General features: G+C 42.9%; 1 protein-coding gene across 2 annotated transcripts in view; it reads left to right on the top strand.

The window, feature by feature from the left end:
* The window catches only part of LOC132887821 (F-BAR and double SH3 domains protein 2), a 384,178-nt gene extending 359,405 nt beyond the window's left edge, over nucleotides 1-24,773 (top strand). For both annotated transcript variants that reach the window (XM_060923484.1, XM_060923483.1), the window contains exons 17-20: nucleotides 1,868-2,085; nucleotides 17,265-17,424; nucleotides 17,538-17,629; nucleotides 18,738-24,773. In XM_060923484.1, coding sequence (XP_060779467.1) covers nucleotides 1,868-2,085; nucleotides 17,265-17,424; nucleotides 17,538-17,629; nucleotides 18,738-18,821 — 554 coding nt within the window. In that variant the 3' untranslated portion in view covers nucleotides 18,822-24,773. The remainder of the gene's footprint in view (nucleotides 1-1,867; nucleotides 2,086-17,264; nucleotides 17,425-17,537; nucleotides 17,630-18,737) is intronic.
* Nucleotides 24,774-26,875: the final 2,102 nt, after the last annotated feature.

The following is a 26,875-nucleotide window of genomic DNA, read 5'->3' as shown; positions in this document are numbered from 1 at the left end:
TCCATATAGCCCCACTCTGTGGAGTGTATGGCTTAAAGTGGTCCTGTGGACAGATACTCCCATCTCCACTGTGGATCTTTGCAGCTCCCTCAGCGTTATTGTTGGTGTCTTTGTTGCATCTTTGATTAATGCCCTCCTTGCCTGGTCTGTGAGTTTTGGTGGGTGGCCTTCTCTTGTCAGGTTTGTAAAGGGTGCCATATTCTTTCCATTTTGCTATAATGGATTTAATGGTGCTCTCTGGGATATTCAAAGTTTGGGATATTTTTTATGAGCCAACCCTGATCTATACTTCTCCACAACTTTGTCTCTGACCTGTTTGGAGCGCTCCTTGGTTTTCATGTTGCTTGCTTAGTAGTGTAGCAGAGTCAGGGTCCTTCCAGAACAGGTTGATTTATACAGACATCATGTGACAGATCATGTGACACTGATTGCACACAGGTGGATCTTAATCAAGTAATTATATAACTTATGAAGTGAATTGGCTGGACCAGCTCTTATTTAGGGGTTTCATACGAAAGGGGGTGAATACTTATGCACACTCCAGATTTCTGTTTTTTTCATTTAATTATTGTTTGTGTCACAATAAAAAAAAACAATGTGCACCTTTAAAGTGGTAGGCATGTTGTGTAAATCAAATGGTGCTAACACCCCCAAAACAATCCATTTTAATTCCAGCTTGTAATGCAACAAAACAGGACAAACACCAAGGGGGATGAATACTTTTGCAAGACACTATACATACATACAGTACCAGTCAAAAGTTTGGACACACCTACTCCTTCATAGGTTTTTCTGTATTTTGACTATTTTCTACATTGTAGAACAATACTGAAGACATCAAAACTATGAAATCACATAGGGAGCATATGCGAAGCAGCCATAATATTAACACCAATGGCAGGTAAAGTGAATTACATTGATTATGTTGTTACAGTGGCACCTGTCAAGGGGTGGGATATATTAGGCAGCAAGAGAACAGTCAGTTTTCAAAGTTGATGTGTTGGAAGCAGGAAAAATGGGCATGCTTAAGGATCTGAGTGACTTTGACAAGGGCCAAACTGTGATGGCAAGATGACTGGGTCTGAGCGTCTCCAAAATGGCATATCTTGTAGGGTGTTCCCTGCATACCAAAAGTGGTCCAAGGAAGGACAACTGATGAACTGGTAACAGGGCCATGGACACCCAAGGCCCTGTCACCAGTGGGGAGTGAAGGCTAGCCCATATGGTCTAATCTCACAGAAGAGCTACTGTAGCACAAACTGCTGAAAAAGTTAATGCTGACACCTTTCTGTTTTAGCCAGCATTCTCTTTTTCAGCAGTTGGTGCTACAGTAGCTCTTCTGTGAGATTGGACCATATGGGCTAGCCTTCGTGCCCCATGCAAATCAGTGAGCCTTGGCCGCCCATGACCCTGTCACCAGTTGTCCTTCCTTGGACCACTTTTGGTAGGTACTAACCACTGCATACCAGGAACACCCGACAAGATGTGCCATTTTGGAGATGCTCAGATCCAGTCATCTAGCCATCATAATTTGACCCTTGTCAAAGTCATTCAGATCCTTACACTTGCCCATTTTTCCTGCTTCCAACACATCAACTTCGAGAATTGACTGTTCTGTTGCTGCCTAATATATCCCACCCCCTGACAAGTGCCATTGTCACAACATAATAAATGTTATTCACTTCACCTGTCAGTGGTTTTCATGTTATGGCTGACTAGTGTATATGGAATTATATGGTAAACAAAAAAAATTTTAAAATATGTTTAATATTTTAGATTTCCTGATCATGGTCTATCATCGTATTGGTATATTGGCACACCCACTGCCTTTTGTATTCATCATTCCCTCTATTTTGCTCTCTCTTAGTGAGTTTTGCAAAGGCCATATATGACTATGAGGGCCAGACAGATGATGAGCTGTCCTTCCCAGAGGGCGCCGTCATCCGAATCCTTAATAAAGACAATCAGGAGGACGATGGATTCTGGGAAGGCGAGTTTAATGGACGAGTGGGAGTCTTTCCATCCGTCCTGGTGGAGGATCTGACCACAGAAAATGGAGATGCGCACTGGGCTTTGGATGCTCAGGTAGGACAGCTGTGCATCAGTGCATTACTTGTAGCTAAAGTTTAAACAGTGGTATTGCAAATGAGTTACTCTTACTGACTGCACATGGAAATATAGGACACTTATTCACAGTATTTATATGGATATGTGTGAATTCTAGGCCATTTAATTTTCCAAATTAAATGATAGCTTTTCCAATTCTCTGCCATTCTGGCACCCTGCCCAGACACACACATGCTCCAGATAAACTGGGTATGCCCTTTTCTTGTCTGCCTCCGATGCCCAAAATGTCTGGGGGTTGATTAGAGCAGGCGTGCCGCTTCCTTCCCGCAATTATGGTTGTGTTGAGACAGCTTTTTAAAAACCCACGTCTGAAACGAGATGATGGCCACTTCCTCTCATCAGTACTACTCTGATTAGAATCTGATCTTGATAAGAAGCCGTAAATTAAGGGCGGCTAAGTTAATAAAATGTGTTGGAATCTCCTTTACCTTATAATAGACCAGTTACTCTGCTATAGTCACTCATGACTATACATGCACAGACAGATAATCTGTTACTGAATTGCTGTTTATTTTTACACTCAGCTCCTGCCTTGTGATTTAGTCAAGGGAATGTCATAATAACTTAATAATAGAGTACTGCGGTATAATCAAGCATTTTTGTGAAACATTGTTATCTTCACGTTAGATCTGTATTCATGTCAGGATGGGGGTTTTTTTTGTTTGTTTTTTGTTTTTTGCTTTTATATTCAGTAGATTAGTGTGACTTATGACTCCTACAGTTATTTTGTAAAGAGCACTAGAAAGATCATGACGACCAAGGTTTGTCAGAGTGCAGACACTTACACATCCAGGCACAGGGGAGACTGGGGTCATGCAAACTGTCAGAGGTATCCAAATCGGCATTCAGGAAGTGATGTCACTAACCTAGCTTGGGTCGGGCAGTCAACAAACGGGGCAGCATAGAAGTAGCAAAAAGACAAGGTTGAGACGAAGCAGAAACAAGGTCAATAAACTGGAAAGGCTATCGGAAAACAAATGGCTCGGTATGAGTGGGCAGAAAACACCAAACAATACTTCTCAATGGGCTGGTTGTTGTTGTTATTGATTACTGATTTTCCCAATCCACCAGGTATTCCAGCTGACCTTGTCTGCGGTGAGAGTTTAGGATCATCTTTACCTGGTAGATGGGTTGCTCTTCAGAGTCGGGGGGGTCTTGGTGTTTCTGTGGCTAGGGGACCCTGTATGGCAGGCTTCAGGCAGGATACATGAAATGTTGGTGCCATTCTGTTGTGTGGTAGGAGTTCCAGTTTATATGAGACTTCGTTGATTCTGCATTTCACCTTGTAAGGGCCGATGTCCCAGGAGATAGTCTGTACAAAGCACTCAGTGGGTAGGATGGATGTGGGTTCCGAGCTGTGGAGTGAGGCATTGTGGATACAAGAGAGGGTGTCTGCTTTGGTATTCTTGAAGCCGGGGCAGTAAGATGTGGTAAATTGGAATCACATTAAGAATAGGGCCCACCTGGCTTGGCGTGGGTTCAGTCGTTTGGCAGTCTTCAGATATTCTAAGTTCTTGTGGTCTGTGAGAATTGTAAAAGGCTGTGTGGTGCCCTCCAGCCAGTGTCTACACTCCTCCAGTGCCAGTTTGATAGCTAAGAGCTCACGGTTCCCGATGTCGTCATTTCTTTCAGCTGGTGTGAGCTTTTTAGAAAAGAAGGCCACTGGGTGTAGCTTGTTCTTTTCCCCATGACACGGTGACAAAACCCCTCCCACGCCAGTCTCAGAAGCATCAACCTCCACCATGAATGGTTTGGTGGGGTCTGGATGTTGTAGAATGGGGGTGGAGGTAAAAGCTGATTTGAGCTTATTGAAAGCCTCGTCTGCTGTTGGACTCCAACTGAGCTGACGTGGTCCGTTTTTTAGCAGGGAGGTCAACGAGCTGGCAGTGGTGTTGAAACCTCTGATGAAGCATCTATAGAAATTGGCGAAGCCGAGAAAGCATTGTAGTTCTTTGACTGAAGTGGGGGTTGGCCACGACGTGACTGCAATGACTTTGGATTGGTCCATGCTTACTTCCTTGGAGTTGATTACATAGCCCAAGAATGAGATTTGATTAACATGGAATTCACATTTTTCAGCTTTGATGAAGAAGTGATTCTCAAGCAGGCAGGCAAGCACAGACCTAACATGGGTCTGGTAACTGTCCATATCTGGGGAGTAGATCAGGATAATGTCTATGTAGGCTATGATGAATCTCCCCAGCATGTCTCTCAATATATCATTAATCAGACACTGAAAAACACTTGGTGCTGAAGAAAGTCCATAAGGCATTACCAGATACTCAAAGTGACCCATTGTGGTGCTGAACGCCGTTTTCCACTTGTCCCCCTCCCTGATGCAGACCAGGTTGTATGCACTGCAGAGGTCTAATTTAGAAAAGACCCTTGTGGATCTTAGCTGTTCTAGGGCAGATGGTATGAGTGGCAATGGGTAAGGATATTTTACAGTGATCTGGTTGAGTCCTCTGTAATCGATACATAGCCTGAGGCCCCCTTCTTTCATCTCAACAAAGAATGCAGGGGATGTGGATGGTCTAATATACCCCTGTTTCAGGGCCTCCTGGACATACTCCTCCATAGCAGCATGTTCCTTTTGAGAAAGTGGGTAGATTCTGCCACCAGGTGGTGTTGTGTCTGGGAGAAGGTCTATGGCACAATTGTATGGGTGGTGAGGAGGTAGACCACATGCATTTACCCTTGCTGAAAACTTCCTTAAGCTCAAGATAGCAGGTGGGAACATTGTGTAAGGAGTCAGGCATGGGGCTCTCCACAAAAGTGGAAGACACTGAGATTTGAGGTAGACAGAGACAGTTCTGAAAGCAGGCCGTCGACCATTGCAAAATCTCCTTTTTTTGCCAGGAGATAAGTGGGTCGTGGTGCTGAAGCTAGGGGTATCCAAGAAATATGTCATGCTGGGCGGCTTGAGTGATGAGTAGAGAAATGAGTTCTGCATGCAGGGCCCCCACCTGTATTTGGAGAGGAGTTGTATGTACTGTGATGAGCCCATCTCCCATTGGGCCCCCATTGATGGAGCTTACTTTGAGTGGCCCTGGCAAGGTTTTGGTGCCCAGGTTAAATTTCTTGATGACTGCGTCATTGAGGAGATTCCCTTCTGCCCCTGAGTCTATGAGTGCAGAAAGAACATGTGTAGCATCTGGTAGTTTCAATAGCACTGGTAATTTAAGAGAACTATTCATGGAGTTAAAAGTGTGACTCACCAGGCTGGGAGATCTGTTCTCGAGCCGCTTTGGAACACCCCTGGTTGGATGGACCGGGCATTGGGCGATAATGTGACTGGACTCGCCGCAATAAAAGCATAACCCTTCTCTCCTCCTCCTCTCTCGCTCTAACCACTGTAACTTTGTGCAGGATACTTCCATGGGCGCAGATTCACCTGAAGAGAAGGGTTGGAAGATGCCAGGGATGGACGGTTGGCAATGAGATGATCTAAGCGAATGACAAGGTCAATGAGGGCATCAAGGGGCAAGTGTTCATCACGACATGCTAATTCACTTAATACCTTGGTGAAATGTGGCTTTGAGTGCTGGCTCATTCCATCTGCTGCTGGCAGGGAGTGTGCAAAAGCCCAGTGCGTACTCAGCCACTCTGCAGTTCCCCTGTTTTATGGAGAGAAGATTCTCACCAATCTCAATTCCCTCATGCTCATGATCAAACACTATCTTGAACAACTCTAAGAAACGGCTATAAGAAGTGGTGGGCTCACCGCCACGCTCCCATACTGTGCTTGCCCACTTAAGTGCCTTGCCTGTGAGAAAAGAAATAAACTTGGCAAGCTTCTGATCTTTGGAGATGCCAGAAAGTGAGGTGAAATACAGGGAGCACTGGAGGAGAAATCCTCTGCACTGAGAAACCTCACCTGAAAACTTTTCTGGTGGTGGAATGAGTTACGTGGCTGCGGGAGGAGCGGGGATGCATGATGGAAGGGCCTGCGTGACAACAGCAGCAAGCTGAGCTATCCTGGTGTTTAGGTCACACAGCATCTGCTGATGTTCCCCCAACAGGCGTCCTTGCGCATTGAGAGCAGTTTGCTTTGCCTCCTCTGCTGCATCCATGCTGCGGCAAAGTATCCTTTCAGAGTGCAGATACTTACAGGCGCAGGGGAGACTGGGGTCGTGCAGACTGTCAGAGGTCTCCAAATCGGCATTCAGGAAGCGATGTCAGTAAATTAGCGTGGGTCAGGCGATCAACAAACAGGGCAGCGTAGAATTAGCGAAAAGACGAGGTTGAGACAAAATAGAAACAAGGTCAATAAACTGGAAAGGCTATTGGAAAACAAACGGCTTGGTATGAGTGGGAGAGAACACCAAACGATACTCCGCAACGGGCTGGTTGGAGAGTGGGGCTTATATAGGTAGAGTGGTTGATAGACATGACCTGCAGATGGTGTGATTAATAGTCAGGTGACAGAGGGTGCTGTGGTTCTTGGGTGTTGTAGTTCAGAGCGGCTATGTCTGGATGCCGCTCTGACCTTGTGTTTTCTGCACTGTTACTGACAAGGTCATCATTATGTCTTATATTTTTTTCTTTACTTCAAAACAAAATCACTCCTTTTTTTAAACATGAAGTGCACACTGGCTGGTGAATTTAATTAACCTCTTGTGTATGAATCCATTTAAAATTATGATTCATGTAATTACTTCTGGATTACAGTAGAAGATGCTCAAAGCCTTGGTGTTAGATCAGTACTTTGTAAGCTGAAAAACATCAATAACACCAGAAATACCATTACTTTTTTTTCATTATTAAAATGTCATAGTCACATGATGTCCATGGCATTTTTTTTTCATCCTCAGGCATTTAAATAAATGGCACTACATCTGTTTTTATCCCCCGCTAGCCGAAAGGCCCAAAGGAGGATTATGTCATGGCATTGTCCATCCATCCCGGGAAGGGTGCTCACCTTCTGAAATCAACTCTTCTCACAATTTTTGGAGGAATTTCACGAAACTTGGCAGGATTCTTTGTTATATGTTGGTAATATGCATATTGTAATTCCGTTAAATTGGGTCACATTTTACCAGAGTTACAGCCCTTGATTAACAAAATTATACTTTGACAATTTCATGAGAGCGTGTTTTCCTTCTGAAATCCTCACAATTGTTGCAGGAATTTCACCAAACTTGGCAAAAGGCATTGTTATATGTCGGTAATACACATATTATTTTGTTCAATTCTGTCACATTTTAACAGAGTTGTGGCCCTTGATTAACAACCTTGTACTTTAACAATTTCATGAAGGTGTGCTTGCCTTCTGACATCAACTCCTCACAATTTTTGGACGAATTTCTTGAAGCTTGGCAAAAGCTCTTGTTATATGACGGTAATACGCATATTGTGATTTAATTTCATTTGTGAAAATTTTACCAGAGTTTTGACCCTTTATTATTAAATAGCTTGTTCTTTGACAATTTCATGAGAGTGTACGTTCTTCTGAAATCAACTCCTCTCACAATTTGTGGAGGAATTTCACCAAACACGGCAAAAGGCTTTGTTATATGACAATTTAGGGGGTATATTGAAATTTCGTTTAATTTGGGCAAATTTTACCAGAGTTATGCCCTTGATTATGAACAAACTTGTACTTTGGCAATTTCATCAAGGTGTGCTTGCTTTCTGAAATCAACTTCCCTCACAATTTTTATCCCCCGCTGGCCGAAAGGCCCGAAGGGGGATTGTCGTGGCAATGTCCATCTGTCCGTCTGTCTGTCTGTCCCAGGAAGGGTACTCACCTTCTGAAATCAACTGCTCTCACAATTTTTGGAGGAATTTCACGAAACTTGACAGGATTCTTTGTTATATGTCGGTCATACGCATATTGCAATTTCATTAAATTCAGTCACATTTTACCAAAGTTATGGCATAGTTGCCAGCAGTGCTCTCAGAGCACTCTTGTCTTCTGAGCCAGTGTAATTACATGAATGGATCATTCTACTGCTGCATCATGTATAAATAATAGGGCTGTCAAAGTTAACGTGTTAATGCAAATCCCTTTTAATGCCACAAATTTTTTTCACGTGCAATTAATGCATGCATGTTCTGTGCCCTTCCCCTGTACTTTGGGAAATCAGGAAGTGGCGTCGAGTGAGTGAGCAATGTAGCAAGTAGCTGGTTGGCGTTAGTCGTGATAAAATGCACTTATGTACAGAATCAACTTATATTGTTGCATTCTGACTGTTTACATAAAATGTGTGTACTACTTATATGCTTTTGATGGTCCAGAGGGGAGAAAAGATGATGGGTTAAGGTCCAGGTGTGTGTGCATGTGTGTGTAAGCACACAAGTTGCACACTGGAGTGAGTGTTTGTTTGTTTTATTGTGAGAAATTTGTGAGTTATGTAAAAGTGTTTATAAATGCAGTTTATGCTCATGAATGTACTGTAGATTTACCAGTGAGTTATTACATTTTACTAGAAAACATATTTATGAGCTGTGTAGCTTAACAAATGTATTTATTTGGGGTTTTGTATTTTTATTTTCTTTATTTAAAGATAGCCACTACTGTTGTCTAGAGTCCACATCACCGAGTTTGTTTAGTTTATTAATGTGACAGAGGGCTCTGTCTAGCTCCTCCTCAAACCTGTTTTCCCTTTCCCAGTTAGTTATTACAGCAGGGATGCACACCTGACTTTAGTAGCAACACACACACACACACACACACACACACACACACACACACACACAGACACACGGCAACAAACAACAGTACATGAGAACAAAAGCGCGCACACACACGGTGAGTACAACACTACATGCGACAGTACACGCGAACAAACACACGCACACGCGATCACATGCAAATACAATTAAACTCGCGTCTTTTTCCCTACCACGGTCAAAACACAACTCGCTAAAATAAACATATACTTACTTGTTTGAGCTGTCTAGGTAATGTTGATTGTGTCTTGTGTTTAGTTTTTTTCTGTCTTGTCCGTCTTTTCCATGGGGTTTTAGTCCAGTCGCCGTTTGTTTGGAGAAAGTTTGAATGGCTTGCACGCTGCCATGACAGGCCAACCCGAGCAGCAGTAACTGAGGGCTAATTCAGTAGTGTCAGGGCTGCGCAATGCAGCGTGGGTACGGGCAAAACTAAGTTTTGAGGGGTGTTTTGCAAACTAATGAAATAATAGTGTTTGTGGGGTATAAACTGTTGTGAAATGGATGCTTATGCAGGGTATTGTTGATAAACTATTTGATGGCTGTGTTATTTATATCGGAAAATGTTTACTTGTGGTAATTTATTTAAAACTGTGTAATAGTATGACCGGGGGGGGTTGAGAGCTTAAAATGTTCACCCTGATCATTCTGTGGCAGAGAGAGTGAGGGAGAAGCAATAGAGTACCAGCTCAGGTAACCAGTTGTAATGCAGATTGTGGCTGTAGTTGTTGGATGTAATTTAAACTGAACTGAATTGCTTTGGAATATTCTCGTGTTTGATTTGTTACACTAGGAAAGTACTTTTTTTTTCTTTAATGTTAGTTTCTTTTTTCTTAGTAAATTTTGCTACTGGCCAGCTTTATTTGCAATCCTCACCTTTGCACTGTTGGACTATTCGGGTGCACTTTTTAAAATAAACACCTTGCACTAAAGTGCTGCTGTGGCGGAGCCAGTTTATTTATGAGTGGACCTACACCTGAGCTGTGCTACTCCGTGACACATGGTGTCAGAAGTGGGATTGGCCAGCCACAGAAAGTGCATCTGAAAGACCCAAAATGGCGGATGTAAAGGGCGATGAGTGGGCAGATGCCTCTGAGGAGCAGTTGGAGCAGATGCAACCAGATGTATGGCCAAAGATGACGGCTAGCACACCAGCAGACCAGCACGCCAAAGCCCAAGCACGGTTCCACACAGAAGCAGCGGCTACAGTGACGGCACCTGAGACAGACAGGGCTATGGGAGAAGTAGCAGGCCTGCTGAGGGATTTCCTGACCACCCAGCAGTGACGTGAGGAGAGCATCTTGGCAGAATTCCGTGGCCTAGCTACACACTTCATCCAAGGGCAAGCAGGAGGACAACAGCCACACCACACAGCCCCAGCAGCGTCAACAACTGTCTGAGAGTCCACGGATGGGCCTCCCCACACCAACCCCCCATCGATGTCCAGCAGCCCAAGAGACATGCTGAGCCATGGCAAGTTCCTGCTCTTCAATTCACCCAGGGTGCTGCTTCTCAGCCACCCCGGCCAGAGAGGGTTGTGCGTAAGGAGCCCAAGATGCCTGTTTATCAGCAAGGGGAAGACATTGAAGATTACCTGCTGCGGTTTGAGCGCATGGCCAGAACCTGGGCTTGGCCAGAGCGAGACTGGGCGTGTCGCCTGGTGCCACTGCTGACTGGGAAGGCGCTTGCTGCATACACAGCCATGGATGAGGAGCGTTCCAACACATACAAGTACCTGCGAGAGGCCCTGCTGGAGAAGTTTGATATTGCACCGGAGACGTATCGTCAGCGCTTCAGAGCGTCCACGACACCACCTGGAAAGACCCCTACTGAGACCTATAACTGCCTGAAGGGCCTCTATCATTGCTGGATACAACCTGAGCAGCATTCCAAGGAGGACATCGCAGAGATGATTATTCTGGAACAGCTGATCCAAGTCCTACCGTACGACATCAGAACCTGGGTCAAAGAGCATGAGCCAAAGGATGGGCAAATGGCTGCAAAACTTGCCATGCAGTACTTGAACGCGCATCGGAGGGGTAATCAGTGACCTCAAGCAACACCACCACCTCAAGCATGACCTCAAGCATCTACGCGGGACAGTAGAGGTACCGTGGGTGGGGCTGTAAGATGGGACAATGCGCAGAATAGATTTCAGGAGTTAGTCTGTTTTTACTGTCAGCAACTGGGTCATAAAGCTGTTGTATGTCCTATGAGAAAGCCCAAGCTGAATGGATTCTGTTATGTACCAAGGGAGGGGGACCGTCTTTGTGGGGATGCTGATGGTGATGAATTGAAATGTGGACTTTTGTTGAATGGTCAAGCTGTGCAAGCACTGCTTGATACTGGAAGCTCTGTGACTCTTGTTAACAAATGTGTTGTTCCTGCTGATAATCTGAACTATGAAAAGAAAATGGTTGTGCAATGTGTACATGGTGTTAAGAAAGAATACCCAACAATGGAGGTCACGGTAACTGTAAATGCACAAATGTTTTTGATTAATGCTGGAGTGGTGGAGGGTTTACCAACTGACATGGTGTTAGGCAGGGACTTACCAGTGTTGTCTGATCTCATGACTGCCCCTAAGGGTGAAACTGCAGATGTGCATCTGTCTTGTCCAGTGTTTACAAGATTCCAAACTCGGGGAGGACCGGAGGCCCTACCAGACTTGTGTGGTAGTCTGTGCCAGGGCAGGTCCAAAACCCCCAGAAAGACGCATAGACAACGGCGTCTAGAGAAGCATCTGGGTACACCGGTGGTCAAACCGGTGGGCTTGAAGCTGAGGGGTTGTGGGAGGTACCAGAGAACATTGGAGCCTTGCAAACTGCAGATATGTCTTTGAAACCTTTATTTGATAAAGTAAATGGGAAAGAGGGTGATCACAAGGGGGTAGATGGGGGAAAAAGTGTTGGTGGAAAATGGTATTTTGTACATTGAGGGGGATAATGTCAAACGCCTAGTCATACCAACAACATGTCGACCATTAGTGCTTCACCTCGCGCGCACACTTCCCTGGGCAGGTAATTTAGCTCTACAAAAAACCTACCTTAGGTTAAGTGCATGGTTCTACTGGCCCTCTATGTATGCCGACGTGCGTGCATATTGTGCATCCTGTCCTGTGTGTCAGAAAACAGGTGCTGTGAGGAGAGCTGACAGAGTCCCTCTGCATCCACTACCCATGATCGCCACCCCCTTCCAACGGATCGCTATGGATATAGTGGGACCACTTGAGAAGAGCAGCTCTGGGTACAGTTTCATCCTTGTCATATGCGATTATGTGACTCGCTATCCAGAGGCCTTCCCACTTCGATCAATCACCACGCCGAAGGTCATCAGTGCCCTGGTCCAGCTGTTCTCCCGGGTCGGATTCCCAAAGGAAATTCTTACCGACCAGTGGACAAACTTCACATTGAGACTGATGCAGCAGCTCCAGCAACTGGGTATCAAAGCCCTCTGGACCAGTCCCTACCATCCACAGACAGACAGGCTCGTGGAGAGATTCAATCACACCCTCAAGAACATGCTGAGGAAGTTCGTCTCAGATACCGGCAAAGATTGGGATCGATGGCTACCCTTCCTCCTGTTTGCATACAGAGAGGTGCCTCAGGCATCCACAGGGTTCTCCCCATTTGAGTTGGTGTATGGCTGGCAGGTTCAGGGCCCATTGGACCTGCTGAATAGAGCCTGGGAGAAATCACCTGACGCTTCATCAGAAGTAGGAATTGTGCAGTACGTGCTGCGAATGAGGGATCACCTGGACCAGTACAGAGAAGAGGCTGCAGAGAGTCTGAGGAAGGCACAGAAGGCCCAAAAGCTCTGGTATGACCAGTATGCCAGATACCGTGAGTACAAGCCGGGTCAGAAGGTCCTGTTGCTGCTTCCCACCAGTACCAGCAAGCTCCTTGCAAAATGGCAAGGCCCTTATGTCATCACCAAGAGAATGGGTCCAGTTACCTACGAGGTACATCATCCTGACAAGGGCAAGACTAAACAGGTGTACCATGTGAACTTGATGGAGTGGAAGGACATGAAGACAGATAAAATAAAAGCAGAGACATAGGTGGACAGAAATGAGGTGAAGGAGGTGACGGCAGAGGTGGACAGAACAGAAGTCAAGGTGATGATGGTGCGGAGGGTGGAGGCAGATAGAGAGGATGAAGACGATGTGTAGACCTGGCAGCAGCAAAGAGAGAGAGAATCAAACCTTGATCATTTGAAAAATGACCTACAGAGGGATCTTTTGAAGGTCTTGACCTCTTCCCAGCTTTGTTCCAGCCTAGACCGGGCCGCACTGGAGTGTTGGAGCACAGAATACATTTAAAAGACCCTACTCCAATTTGGCAAAGGCCTTACAGGGTGCCGGAGACCCTGGTGTCTGGACTGAGGGAAGAAATTCAAACCATGCAGGAGCTGGGGGTCATTGAGCCATGAACAAGCGAATGGAGCAGTCCAATTGTAGTTGTCCCAAAAAGGGATGGGTCCCTGAGGATATGCATGGACTTTAGGAAGCTCAACGCAGTGTGACAGTTCGATGCCTATCCAATGCCCCGAATAGATGACCTGCTAGAAAAGATTGGTCGTGCCAGGTACATCACAATGCTAGACCTCTGCAAAGGTTATTGGCAGGTGCCACTGGAGGAGAAGTCCATGGAGTATACAGCATTCAGAACACCTGTAGGGCTCTTCCAGTTTATTGTAATGCCCTTCGGGCTGCATGGAGCCCCAGCAACTTTCCAACGGCTTATGGACAGAGTCCTGCAGGGGTGTGATGACTGCTGTGCTGCCTATTTGGACGACGTGGTCATCTTTAGCCAGACCTGGGCAGAACATTGCCATCACTTGCGGAGGGTCCTCCACCGTATCCAAGAGGCAGGACTGACCCTGAATGTCCAGAAGTGCGAGTGGGCCAAGGCTGAAACCAAGTACCTGGGATACCTTGTTGGCAATGGTATGGTTCAGCCACAAGTGGACAAGGTGGAGGCCATTAAGAACAGTTCACGTCCTCGCACCAGAAAACAGGTCAGGTCTTTCCTGGGTCTTGTTGGGTGGTATCGGCGTTTCATACCCAATTTTTCCACCATCGCCGCACCCCTAACTGACCTTACAAGCAAAGCCGCCAGGAATCCAGTTGAGTGGACGGAAGAGTGTGAGAGAGCGTTCACCACCCTGAAGACATGTCTGTGCTCCTCTCCTGTTCTGCAAAGTGCTGACTTCACTCAGCGATTTCTTGTGCAGGTTGATGCCTCATCTGTGGGGATTGGGGCAGTCCTGGCACAAGGGAAGCCAGGAGAACAAAGACCAGTCCTCTATCTCAGCCGGAAGATGCTGCCCAAGGAACAAAGGTTTTGAAAAGGAATTGAAAAGGAATGAAAAGGAATGTCTTGCAATTAAATGGGCACTGGATAGCCTTTGTTATTATCTGCTAGGAAGAGAGTTTGATCTGGATACTGACCATTGGGCCCTGACGTGGATACAGACCATGAAGGACCATAATGCCAGAGTGACAAGATGGTATCTGGTGTTACAGCCCTATAGATTCCAGATCCGTCATAAAGCGGGAAAACAAAATCTGATGGCTGACTACTTGTCCAGATTGCCGATGCTCTGCAATCTAGGAGAAGGGGGAGGTAATGTGACAGAGGGCTCTGTCTAGCTCCTCCTCAAGCCTGTTTTCCCTTTCCCAGTTAGTTATTACAGCAGGGGCGCACACCTGACTTTAGTAGCAACACACACACACACACACACACACACGGCAACAAACAACAGTACATGAGAACAAAAGCGCACACACACGGTGAGTACAACACTACATGCGACAGTACACACAAACAAGCACACGCGATCACACGCAAATACAGTTAAACTCGTTTCTTTTTTCCTACCGTGGTAAAAACACAACTCGCTAAAATAAACATATACTTACTTGTTTGAGCTGTCTAGGTAATGTTGATTGTGTCTTGTGTTTAGTTTTTTTCTGTCTTGTCCGTCTTTTCCATGGGGTTTTAGTCCAGTTGGCGTTTGTTTGGGGAAAGTTTGAATAGCTTGCACGCCACCATGACAGGCCAACCCGAGCAGCAGTAACTGAGGGCTAATTCAGTAGTGTCAGGGCTGCGCAATGCAGCGTGGGTATGGGCAAAACTAAGTTTTGAGGGGTGTTTTGCAAACTAATGAAATAATAGTGTTTGTGGGGTATAAACTGTTGTGAAATGGATGCTTATGCAGGGTATTGTTGATAAACTATTTGATGGCTGTGTTATTTATATCGGAAAATGTTTACTTGTGGTAATTTATTTAAAACTGTGTAATAGTATGACCGGGGGGGGAGGGGTTAAGAGCTTAAAATGTTCACCCTGATCATTCTGTGGCAGAGAGAGAAGCAATAGAGTACCAGCTCAGGTAACCAGTTGTAATGCAGATTGTGGCTGTAGTTGTTGGATGTAATTTAAACTGAACTGAATTGCTTTGGAATATTCTCGTGTTTGATTTGTTACACTAGGAAAGTACTTTTTTTTTCCTTTAGTGTTAGTTTCTTTTTTCTTCGTAAATTTTGCTATTGGCCAGCTTTATTTGCAATCCTCACCTTTGCACTGTTGGACTATTTGGGTGCACTTTTTAAAATAAACACCTTGCACTAAAGTGCTGCTGTGGCGGAGCCAGTTTATTTATGAGTGGACCTACACCTGAGCTGTGCTACTCCGTGACAATTATATTGCATAGTTTGAGGCTGGAAGTTTGATACAGAACTAGAGGAAAATACTATATTGTTTTGTTCACACTAAATTGTGCTAAACCCTCAATTATAAATTTAATGCTGCTTTATTTTTTAAATGCAGTATGGGAACAAAATACCCCAAAACTAATTTTTGCTGTGTCCAGCCTTATCCTTCCTGACCTGGCCACATACATTTGCATAAAGCAAGCAGATTTGTCCATTCCCACTCCCCAAAAACCTGAAAAATATCCCTTTAAGGTACAACCCCGATTCCAAAAAAGTTGGGACAAAGTACAAATTGTAAAAAAAAAAACAGAATGCAATAATTTGCAAATCTCAAGATGGGAAGAGGATCACCAATCCCCCTAATTCTGCGCCGACAAATAGTGGAGCAATATCAGAAAGGAGTTCGACAGTGTAAAATTGCAAAGAGTGTGAACATATCATCATCTACAGTGCATAATATCATCAAAAGATTCAGAGAATCTGGAAGAATCTCTGTGCGTAAGGGTCAAGGCCAGAAAACCATACTGGGTGCCCGTGATCTTCGGGCCCTTAGACGGCACTGCATCACATACAGGCATGCTTCTGTATTGGAAATCACAAAATGGGCTCAGGAATATTTCCAGAGAACATTATCTGTGAACACAATTCACCGTGCCATCCGCCATTGCCAGCTAAAACTCTATAGTTCAAAGAAGAAGCCGTATCTAAACATGATCCAGAAGCGCAGACGTCTTCTCTGGGCCAAGGCTCATTTAAAATGGACTGTGGCAAAGTGGAAAACTGTTCTGTGGTCAGACGAATCAAAATTTGAAGTTCTTTATGGAAATCAGGGATGCCGTGTCATTCGGACTAAAGAGGAGAAGGACGACCCAAGTTGTTATCGGCGCTCAGTTCAGAAGCCTGCATCTCTGATGGTATGGGGTTGCATTAGTGAGTGTGGCATGGGCAGCTTACACATCTGGAAAGACACCATCAATGCTGAAAGGTATATCCAGGTTCTAGAGCAACATATGCTCCCATCCAGACGGCATCTCTTTCAGGGAAGACCTTGCATTTTCCAACATGACAATGCCAAACAACCTACTGCATCAATTACAGCATCATGGCTGCGTAGAAGAAGGGTCCGGGTACTGAACTGGCCAGCCTGCAGGCCAGATCTTTCACCCATAGAAAACATTTGGCTCATCATAAAATGGAAGATACGACAAAAAAGACCTAAGACAGTTGAGCAACTAGAATCCTACATTAGACAAGAATGGGTTAACATTCCTATCCCTAAACTTGAGCAACTTGTCTCCTCAGTCCCCAGACGTTTACAGACTGTTGTGAAGAGAAAAGGGGATGTCTCACAGTGGTAAACATGGCCTTGTCCCAACTTTTTTGAGATGTGGCGTTGTCATGAAATTTAAAAATCACCTAATTTTTCTCTTTAAATGATACATTTTCTCAGTTTAAACATTTGATATGTCATCTATGTTCTATTCTGAATAAAATTTGGAATTTTGAAACTTCCACATCATTGCATTCCGTTTTTATTTACAATTTGTACTTTGTCCCAACTTTTTTGGAATCGGGGTTGTACATTTAGAACAGATTTTTTTTTTAAGGTGTGATTAATTTGTGATTAATTGAGTTAACTATGGACAATAATGCAATTAATTGTGATTAAATATTTTAATTGATTGACAGCCCTAATAAATAGCAATGCTCTCTAAAGGGTTAATGTATTTTCTGCTCTATTCTACAGGTATCATCATGTGTGAAACTGCAGTCATCTTTGCCTCCTTTACCCCTCTATGACCAGCCCTCCTGCAACCTGGACTGTAGCCCTGCCCCCAACCTGCCCCGCTCACCGTCTGTCAACGGCGAGCACAAACAGCCTGGCCTGCACAAAGGCCTGCCACACAGTAAGACACCCTTCCAAAACCTCGTCAAGTGTACCTCACTTGCTGCTTTGTTTTTCAAGAGCAGTCTTGCTTTTTGAGAGATTTCTAAACTTTTGCTTTTTGTCTTTGTAAAGATCACAGTTCAGGTCTGAGTCCAGAAAGCCCAGGATTTCCACAGCCACCAAGATTCACACCTGATATATCCGGCCCGGGCAAACTGCGGCCTGTATGTAACCCCTTTTAACACCCTTCCACATTTTTAGCTAAGTTCTATATTTAAAATTCTACATATACAGCAAAACTGCACTATTTATTTGTGTTAGAGTCTAATAGTGATGAGTGAATCTGTAATCAGGCATCAAATTTGCGATCTGTGAAATTTTAAGATTCTTTCTTTGTCTAAAACAATACTTTATTTCCTATATAGTGCTCTATGATGGGAGTGTGTCATGCCATTTTCTTGTCATGCTTGAAAGCATAAAACAGAATATGCACTCTCGGTCCTAAGTTCCATGATGCCTTGTGCAGGATATGTGTAAAACATTTTAGATGTTATTTTACAACTAGAAGGGTACTCAGTAGAGTGCATACCTCCACTAAGCCACATATTAGAATATCCGGGATCGACATACATATCCAGATTTGCATCAAAAACCGAATCAATTGTTCACTGGCCCATGGCTCACCTTTCATCAAAATATGTTCACTACTTTTTGAGGTACATTGGGAACAGAGAAAACAAGCAAACGGAGGTGAAAACATAACATCTTCCAACAAAGTTGGCAGAGATGATGACAAATTTGGGTACAGAAAAAATGACATCAAAATGAAACACTGGTTAACCCACTTTTCTCCCATTCAAACTGGGAGACAGATAAGAAAAAAGTGGGGGTTTTTTTAATGTTAACACAAAAGGGTACGAAGAAAAATATATGACCTATAGCAATAAGTGCTATAGTAATAAGATACAGAAACATCTTTATATTATTGAAAAGTACTGTGTAAATCAGGGGTGCCCAAATTGATCCATAAAGGGCCATGTGGCTGCAGGTTTTCATTCCAGCCATGCAGCAGCACCCTGATTTGGCTTATTCAATCAACTGACACACCCACCCTTTAATCAAGGGTGGGTGTGGCTGCAAGTATTTGACTGTGTGAAGACAGTTCAGTTGATTGAATGAGCCAAATCAGGTGTGCTGCTGCATGGCTGGAATGAAAACCTGCAGCCACATGGCCCTTTATGGATCAATTTGGGCACCCCTGGTGTAAATAAAAATTATTATTATTATCAGACCGCAGAATGAGCGCTGCTTGTTTTATTGCCCCCTCCTCAGGTCCGTGCCGCTCCGCCTCCTCCAAAACAGCACCATCGCAGACAAGTGGACAAAACCGAGGAAGTAGAGATCACGCTGGTGTAGCATGCCGCTCTTTTCTTTTAGAGGACTTATCTACATTTGACCTCAAACTCCTCCTACTGGCTTCAAAGGGGTGGGGATACCTGTAAGCCCACACTTCCAGCTCTCTGAACAAGGTGGACTGCATTTCAAAGATTTCTCCCTGCTAATCCTGGAAACACCTCTTATGGCGTCACGGTTTGGTGCCTTTTAACTCTTTTCATGCCAAAACTAATCCTTGTTTTTGTATTTGTTGAGTCAAAATGTTGTGGCATTACCAATTACAAGGTTATGCTCTACAAATTCATGATGGCAGAAAATATGAAGAGTAATAAAGCCTGGTTGGTTAACTTGCACATATACCTATCCAACAGGCTCATCAATAGCAGAAAATGCAATATCAGGAGGTGATTGAAGGATTTGCAGGGGCATTTTTGGTGTACAGTGGGTCTGGGTGATTAAGTTTGCCCCGTCTTCAGCCACGTGTAGTCCTACCATATGTATTTAATGTTGTATTAGTACAGTACATTACTGTTGTCATAGGAATGTTCAAAATATGTGCAACATTTCTTCTGTAACTGAGTGGATGCTTTTTGAAATATAACGTTGAGGACAAAGACAGTTGTGTATAAAAGGGTAAAATGGCAAGGTAGGAAGGGTGAGAGGGAGTTCAAGAGAATGAGGGCTGGATCCTCCATTTTCTTTTTCCTCTCCCATTGCTTCTCTAGCCTCCTTATGTTAATCTAAGTGCAGTACTAATTACATCAATATTAGCCTTTTCTCAACTTTTCCTTAACAAGATTGCCATTTGTATGTATGAACTAATATTTAGTCATCAAAAGGAAGACAGAGAATGGAGGTTTTTTGGCGTGCAGTGTCCCTGGGAGCGCATGCTTTACTTTATCATGCGGTCTAATCTGTTTGCAAATGCCAATCAATATGCGAGCATTATTTAAAGTGCTTCATTTTTCTTCCTGATTCTTATCTTGCACTCCGATCACAATAACATAAGCTTAGTCTAATGGAATGTGTTGGCAGAAGGGTCCCGGCTGTTTCATAGTAATTAGCGTCCTAAGTGCTTTTCCTTTGTACAAGGGGCAGCTATTTTTTCTGTTTTCTATTTCTATCTCATACATTGTTCTGCTAGAAAAATCATCACCAAACTCAGATGGTCAATTCCCATTTCATTTTGAAGTACTGAATGCCTGTTATTATTATTATTATTATTATTATTATTATCCCATATCTGTATTTTTAAACATATTTTTAACTAGGCATGTGCTGAATTTCTTTTTATACAATAGCATTCATCTGACCTCAGTAATTGCACATACAGTGTATATATACTACATAATGCAAGAAAGATTCTATCGACTATGTTTTTCTCACTCTCACATAGGAAAAAGCATTTTTAATAGCATCACAAGCCACAGAAAGCATCTCTTTAAATCCATATTTGGAAATCTTCAGCTAGGAAGAAAGAAGTAACTGGAATTTGCATGTACTTTGAAATAATTTGTTAGCCAGCCAGCTTACATGAGCTAACCTGACAATTTATGTGAGGATTTTGAAGTTGTATCCATAAAAGTTCACAATATTCACAGCTAATATTAGTTAGGTATCTAAACATGAGCTAACCTGATAGCAGTTCTGAGAGGATTTTGAATTCATGTCCCAAAAATTCACAATATTCATGTTAGCTAATGTTAGTCAGGTAACTGAACATGAGCTAACCTGATAGGAGTTCATACCTGTCAACCCTCCCGTTTTTCCCAGGAAATCCCTTATTTTGACTTATTTCCCGCTGTCTTCCTGTTTTTTTATTTTCCCAAAAATATCCCGTATTTTCACATTATATAAAAGTCCCGTATTTTCACAATATAAAAAAGTTGGTAGGTCCAGAATTCATGACACGCCTCTGACAGGAGTTTACAGCAGGAAGTCGGGCCATGAATTCACGTCCCCGCCCTCTCAGGCATCAGTAATTACATAACTACGTCCGGAGGCGAGGCTGAACAAGTGATTAGGTCCAATGTTGCCAGATTGGGCGGTTTCAAGTTCATTTTGGCGGGTTTTGAACATATTTTGGGCTGGAAAACGTCAGCAGTATCTGGCAACACTGATTAGGTCTGAGGTGAAGATGGCGATGCTAATAGCTAAGAAAAACATTAGCCTCTCTTTCTTTGATGATTTCAATAAGTGCGTGGCTGGAATGTTCCCAGACTCTTCCATCGCAAAGAAATTTTCCATGGGGAAAACGAAAGCCTCCCAAATAATCAAAGGTAAGCTACACATGTTTACATTAAGTATGTCCTGGCTAAGACCTCATAAATAGCCTAGTGTAAACTAATTGGTGTATTAACTGTTTTATCCACTCATTGTCTATTTTATTTTCTATCTGAAACTTACCCATTTTAAATCACTCTTGGATTAATATCTTATGTTACTCTTTATCTATCTATCTATCTATCTATCTATCTATCTATCTATCTAGTGTTCTGAGGCTATGACTATGGTAAAACCATAATAAATTGCAATGGAATTGAATTTATTGACTGGTTATATAATGACCTTTATTATTTTAACATAAGATACGTATTTTAGCCCTTAATTTGGGAAATGACTGGTACCACTGAAAGCAAATAAAAATAAATGTATAGTTTATTCACAAATGCACTCTATAAACCATAAGCATATTGAGTTTGGGTCTTGGCTATCACCAACATGCACCAGAGTACAGGAAATCACAAATACTAGATAGAAAATTGCCCCCCATTCAACTACACACCCACTTTTGGTGAAGGGTATGACTTTCCGAAATTTTCCCTTATTTTGAGTTAAAAATCTGGGAAATATCCCTTTTTTTCAAACCTCAAAGTTGACAGGTATGTAGGAGTTCTGAAAAAATTTTGAATTCATGTCCATAGAAGTTCACAATATTCACAGCTAATGCTAGTTAGCTAGCTAAATGTGACCTAACCTGATAGGAGTTCTGAGAGGATTTTGAATTCAGGTCCATAGAAGTTCATAATATTGGTCAGCTAGCTAAACATGGGCTAACCTGATAGGAGTTCTGAGAGGATTTTTAATTAACATGTGAATACATAAATGTTCATACTCATGTAGTGCTAGTTAGCTGGCTGTGAGCTAAACTATACAGGATTTCTGCAAGGATTCTGAAGTTCATAAACATTCAAAATATTTCCAGCTAATTCTAGCTGGCTGGCTAACTTGGCAGGATGTCTGAGAAAGCCTTACCTTTTTGAGTGCAATCATATATAAAACTCATTTTAAGGATGAGGCATGTATTCGGAAACATTCTGTTCGAAATCACATCTGTGGCCTGCAAATAGAATTTCTGAAGAGGTTTGGGATTGCCTTCTTTAAAAATGACAGTGTTCTTTTACATTCATCGAAGGTATCAGCACATGCCTATGTATAGCGTGTATCTCAGCACTTTTCCAAAGCTGTATGGCTTTGTATCTTTGACTAAAGCCTAGGTCACAACCGGACGTACGATTTTTTTTGGCCGTGCAATTTTTGGCGTTTCTCAAATCGCTGCGTTTTTTTTTTCATGAAGAAAGACGCACGTTGGCCGTAAGTTTGTCTTGCAACCTGAAAAAAAACGTAAGCGCCCGTAGAGTTTGTTTGACATGACAAAGAACCTCTGCGGCCGGTCTGCGGCCAGTCTACGGCTCTAAAATCAGCACGTCACGCGCGCCCTCCGTGCATTTCTTGCGTTTTTTGCACGTAGACCGGCTGTAGGAGCACGTATGGCCGGTTGTGACCGAGGCTTAATATGTCTGCATCCCATCAAAGGACCTTTCCATAGCATAGCTGCCTAAACGTGTGTGTGAATTTTTTGTTTTGTTCAGGGTTTGTTTGTTCTTTTGTGTGTTTTTTTTTAATTCAGTGTTTTGTACCCCAATGGTTTTGTTTGCTAAAGAATACAGTCCTGTTATTTATTATCTTCCTCCAGGAGTAAGAAATCACCCATTTTCTAGAGATTAGTGTTAATAGTGTTAAAAACAGTAGATAATTGTCACCTTAAAGCATATACGCAGAACCATGGCCTCACTTTTTATTTATAAATGTCTGAAACCTCAAGAATAGCATAGGAATAGTTTTAAGCGTGAACAATAAATCTAATATAGTATTTTTTATGATTAAAGTGATTCATATAGGTAGTGGTCTGAGTGAATGACCTGAGATCTGTGACGTCACAGCAGGAAGTCTATCGGTCTCATCGCCATTTCCGCTATACTAAAACACAGGGCTGACTGCAACTCCGATCCTCCATTTTGAGCTAATTTATCGCCATGCCACATAGATGTGTTTTTGGCGGGTGCAGCAACACAACAGAAGGTGGATTTATGTTGCATTCATGGCCCAAGAATGTTCAAACTGCAAAGATTTGAACGCGTTTTGTGAGAAATTCACGGGCAGGTTGGGCACCTATGAAGTGGTCTCTCCTCTGCTCTATACATTTTACTGAGGACTCATATGAAACCTCTGATCTGTTGAGGAGCATTGGCTATAAGCCCGTACTAAAAGAGGGTACAGTATCAACAATTAAAGGAAAATAAAACTATAAGAAAAGGGAAAGCAAGTTCAGTTGCACCAGTTCTCCCGGAGTATCAGCCGAGGGTAGTTGCTAAAACCGGTGATGTCCCATCCCATCCTGGGTTTTAGTAATTGCCTGAGCCAAGCAGTAATGGTGGAGTACTCAGTATGGAGAATATGTTGAATGAGTGGGCCAGCCGTCTGATTTCTCTGCTGGATATGCTTGCCTCAGCAGAAATATCTCGCCCTTACATGGAAGAAGCGAATGAACGGAGAACTGAACAAACAACTGAAAGTCAAATTGTTTCAAAACAATCGGCCACAAGGTCGGCCTTCAAGAAGTGAGAACACAGACGGGTAAGATGCGACTCTCATTTGAATAAAAAAACAACAAAAACAACAGCACTCGTTGTTTACATGCATTTAGATTAATATATGTAACTTGTATTGTGTATTTAAGTTACCAGTATAAGATTATTTAATTTGCTTCAGAATGTGATTGTCTCAGTTCATCTGATTTATTTAATTAGACTTTTACGTTTTATCATTGAAAATGCATGCATGTACATGTATGTTGCATAAGTTATAACACCTGTTTTAATGAGAGTCAACCCACAATCAATGAAGTCAAATCAGTCTTAGTTGAGCAAGTCGGTAATGGTATTTCTTACTTTCACCATAAATTTTTATTTATATGACTTTGGTCTACAGCTGTCAAAGGCCTCGGCCTTAAAACCGGTTACTGCTGTGACGTCACACACCCAGGGCTGGCTGGCTCAGCGGGGCAGCTCGAATGTCAACTTTGCAGTCGATTTTAACTCTCAAAAATATTTTTTTTTTATTCCCATTTATGCAGCTTACAAGAGTCAAGGATGGAGATACTATCCACTCAGAAATGTATTTAAAAATAAAGGTTCTGCGTATCTCCTTTAGAATGGTGCTTGGAAACAATTTAGGGGCAAAATATGTGTATATGTGTTTGATTTTCCTTTAATAGAGTTGAAAAAAAATTGGCATATCTGCCCTTATGCCTTGTCTTTTTGTTGTAGCCTGTTTTCTTGTTGATCTCATTGAGATCTTTTGAATGTTATCAAACTTGTTTTGAAGTTTATGGCCCATCCCGTCAAAAAGCTCCTCTCATACATTGGGTTTTCTTTTTTTTACTTTCCCAGTTTCCTTTCAACAGTTTCCGTTTTCTGCAAAACCATAATCCACATACTCATCATTCTATTTTTAAATGCCTTTTGTTTTATTGTATTTGAAAGACACTGCAAGAAAAAGATGGTGTAATAACATTGGACTGTTGCTGCAGTGGAAGCATCAAAAACAGGTCAAGACGTTTCTTTCTGCATATTATTAGTTATAAAGTAATTTGTATTGTGTACAAATGTTCAATAAAAAATGAGAAAATGATCTCCGGTTTTTTGTAGGTGTACATTATCTTCACTATAATAGGTACTGTATATTTCATAATGCAAAAAAAAATGCTGCAATTGTTGCTGAGTGAAAGGAATACATTTCTGTTAGTGATCAAATGAACTAACTCCATTTACAGAAAAGTTGGGATATTTCCCAAAATGCAATTGTAACTATTCCTTGATGAGGGTGGAGTACAGAAGCACGGCAGGCGGGAATTGATGTTCACCAGTGGCGGCTGGTAGTCTTTCAAACAGGGGAGGCTGGTCGTTTACGATATTTCCAGATTTTAAAAGAAAAAAAACATCAGTTTTGCCCATACTCTTGCCTCTGATCTGGCTGATTGTTGGTAGGGTCACAAACTGTGAAATAACAGGTTCTTTTGGCCCATTAGCCTACTGTCCAATATACATGATGGGGGGGGGGGGGGGGGGGGGGTTATATTTTAACATTAATATTTTAAAATTGTGGCATGTTGTTTAAAAATTGACCTCGGCTGTGTTTTTGTTTAAAAATGTTTTCCAAATTGTAGCTGTGTTTAATTCATATCCAGAAAAACATATATTCCAATATAATATACTCAGCATAAACATTTTAAATAGATTCTATATTTTTGGTCCATCCATGACATATTACTAAAGTAGCCTATTTACTGTTGTTGATGTGGGTCACTTGCTGTTAGTTAATTCACTTTCTCGTACCAGGAGAGCTGAAAGGAACGAATATTATTCCCTACCTTTTTCACCAAGTCAATTTGAGGCGTTGGTCTATCCTGCTCTTTAATTTTAATTTTTTCCTCGAAAGGAAGACTGGCAAATGGCTTTGCCAAAATTAAATCAGCAATGCTTGGCATCCGTGCGCAGCTTTCTTGCTAGCTGACTAGCCCCCTCAAGTTCAGTCACTCAAATAAACAAAATTTCTGGAACTAAGATAGCAAACTTGACAACACTATATTTACACTTTATTTACAATGAAAATATATACAAACTAAAAAAGCTGGTAGAAACCGTATGTAATGAATGAAATCGAAATGTAAGCCGATCTCTTACAATACACCACAGCACTTGCGAATCCGCATGGGACTGAACTGATGTTGCCAGATACTGCTGACGTTATCCAGCCCAAAATATGTTCAAAACCCGCCAAAATGCACTTAAAACCGCCCAATCTGGCAACACTGTGCTGCCTGTCTATAGTTGAAACGAGCTGTCAATCAAAGAAAATATCCGGCCACTTTCACCAATCACCAGTCTCCTTGCGGAAACTGCCATGTCCCTCCCACTGTGAGGCTCGGAGTCCATGGGCGGGCATTTTCGCAGTATTTGTCCAATAACCATCTTGCATTTTGAGATTGAAAAGCACATAGCTCCCAATCCATTGAGGCTAGGCTGCATCGTGCTGTCACGAGGGGGAAAAACTCACGCACACATTAGGCGAACTAGGGAAAGTTATAACGGAATGATTTTGCACTGTAGTTGGGTTGAGCACATATATTTCTATGATTCTGGATCTGAAATAGCAATGTTATAAGGTCGGCTATAACATAAGCCTAGCACAATTCATCCTACACGATGTTCGTCATTTTTAGAGGAGGCTGAGCCTCCCTCGTTGTCTTAGAGCAATCGCCCGTGATGTTCACACACACTCTTTAGTTTCTTTTATTTTCGCTTTTCAGCTTCACACACTCTCTCTCTCACACACACACACACACACACACACACACAGAGAGAGACAGAGAGGTGTTCTGGTCAGGAGAGCTCCTTTCTCTCTGCTCTCTCCCTCCTTTTCTATCCTCCGTCACTACAACACAGACACACATTAATTAAACACAGGTGCATTGACTTTGCCACTCACCTTCCCTGGCCCTGCCCTCCATTCACAAACCAACACTAGGCCACGCCCCCACTGCCACATACCCGGCCTGCAGCGGACTCTTCCCCCCCCAGGCGGGACAGGAAGTCCACCACTAGCATCTGCGCCCCCGGCCTGTGGACCACCTCGAATTTAAATGGCTGGAGGGTGATCCGTGCATTGGCATCTTTCATGCGGTGGAGCCACTGGAGGGGTGCGTGGTCCGAACAGAGGGTGAAAGGACGCCC

The sequence above is a fragment of the Neoarius graeffei genome, chromosome 6 (assembly GCF_027579695.1).
Source record: "Neoarius graeffei isolate fNeoGra1 chromosome 6, fNeoGra1.pri, whole genome shotgun sequence".
NCBI lineage: Eukaryota > Metazoa > Chordata > Actinopteri > Siluriformes > Ariidae > Neoarius > Neoarius graeffei.
Note: the sequence above shows the minus strand (reverse complement) of the source record. Positions and strands in the feature narration are given on the sequence as shown.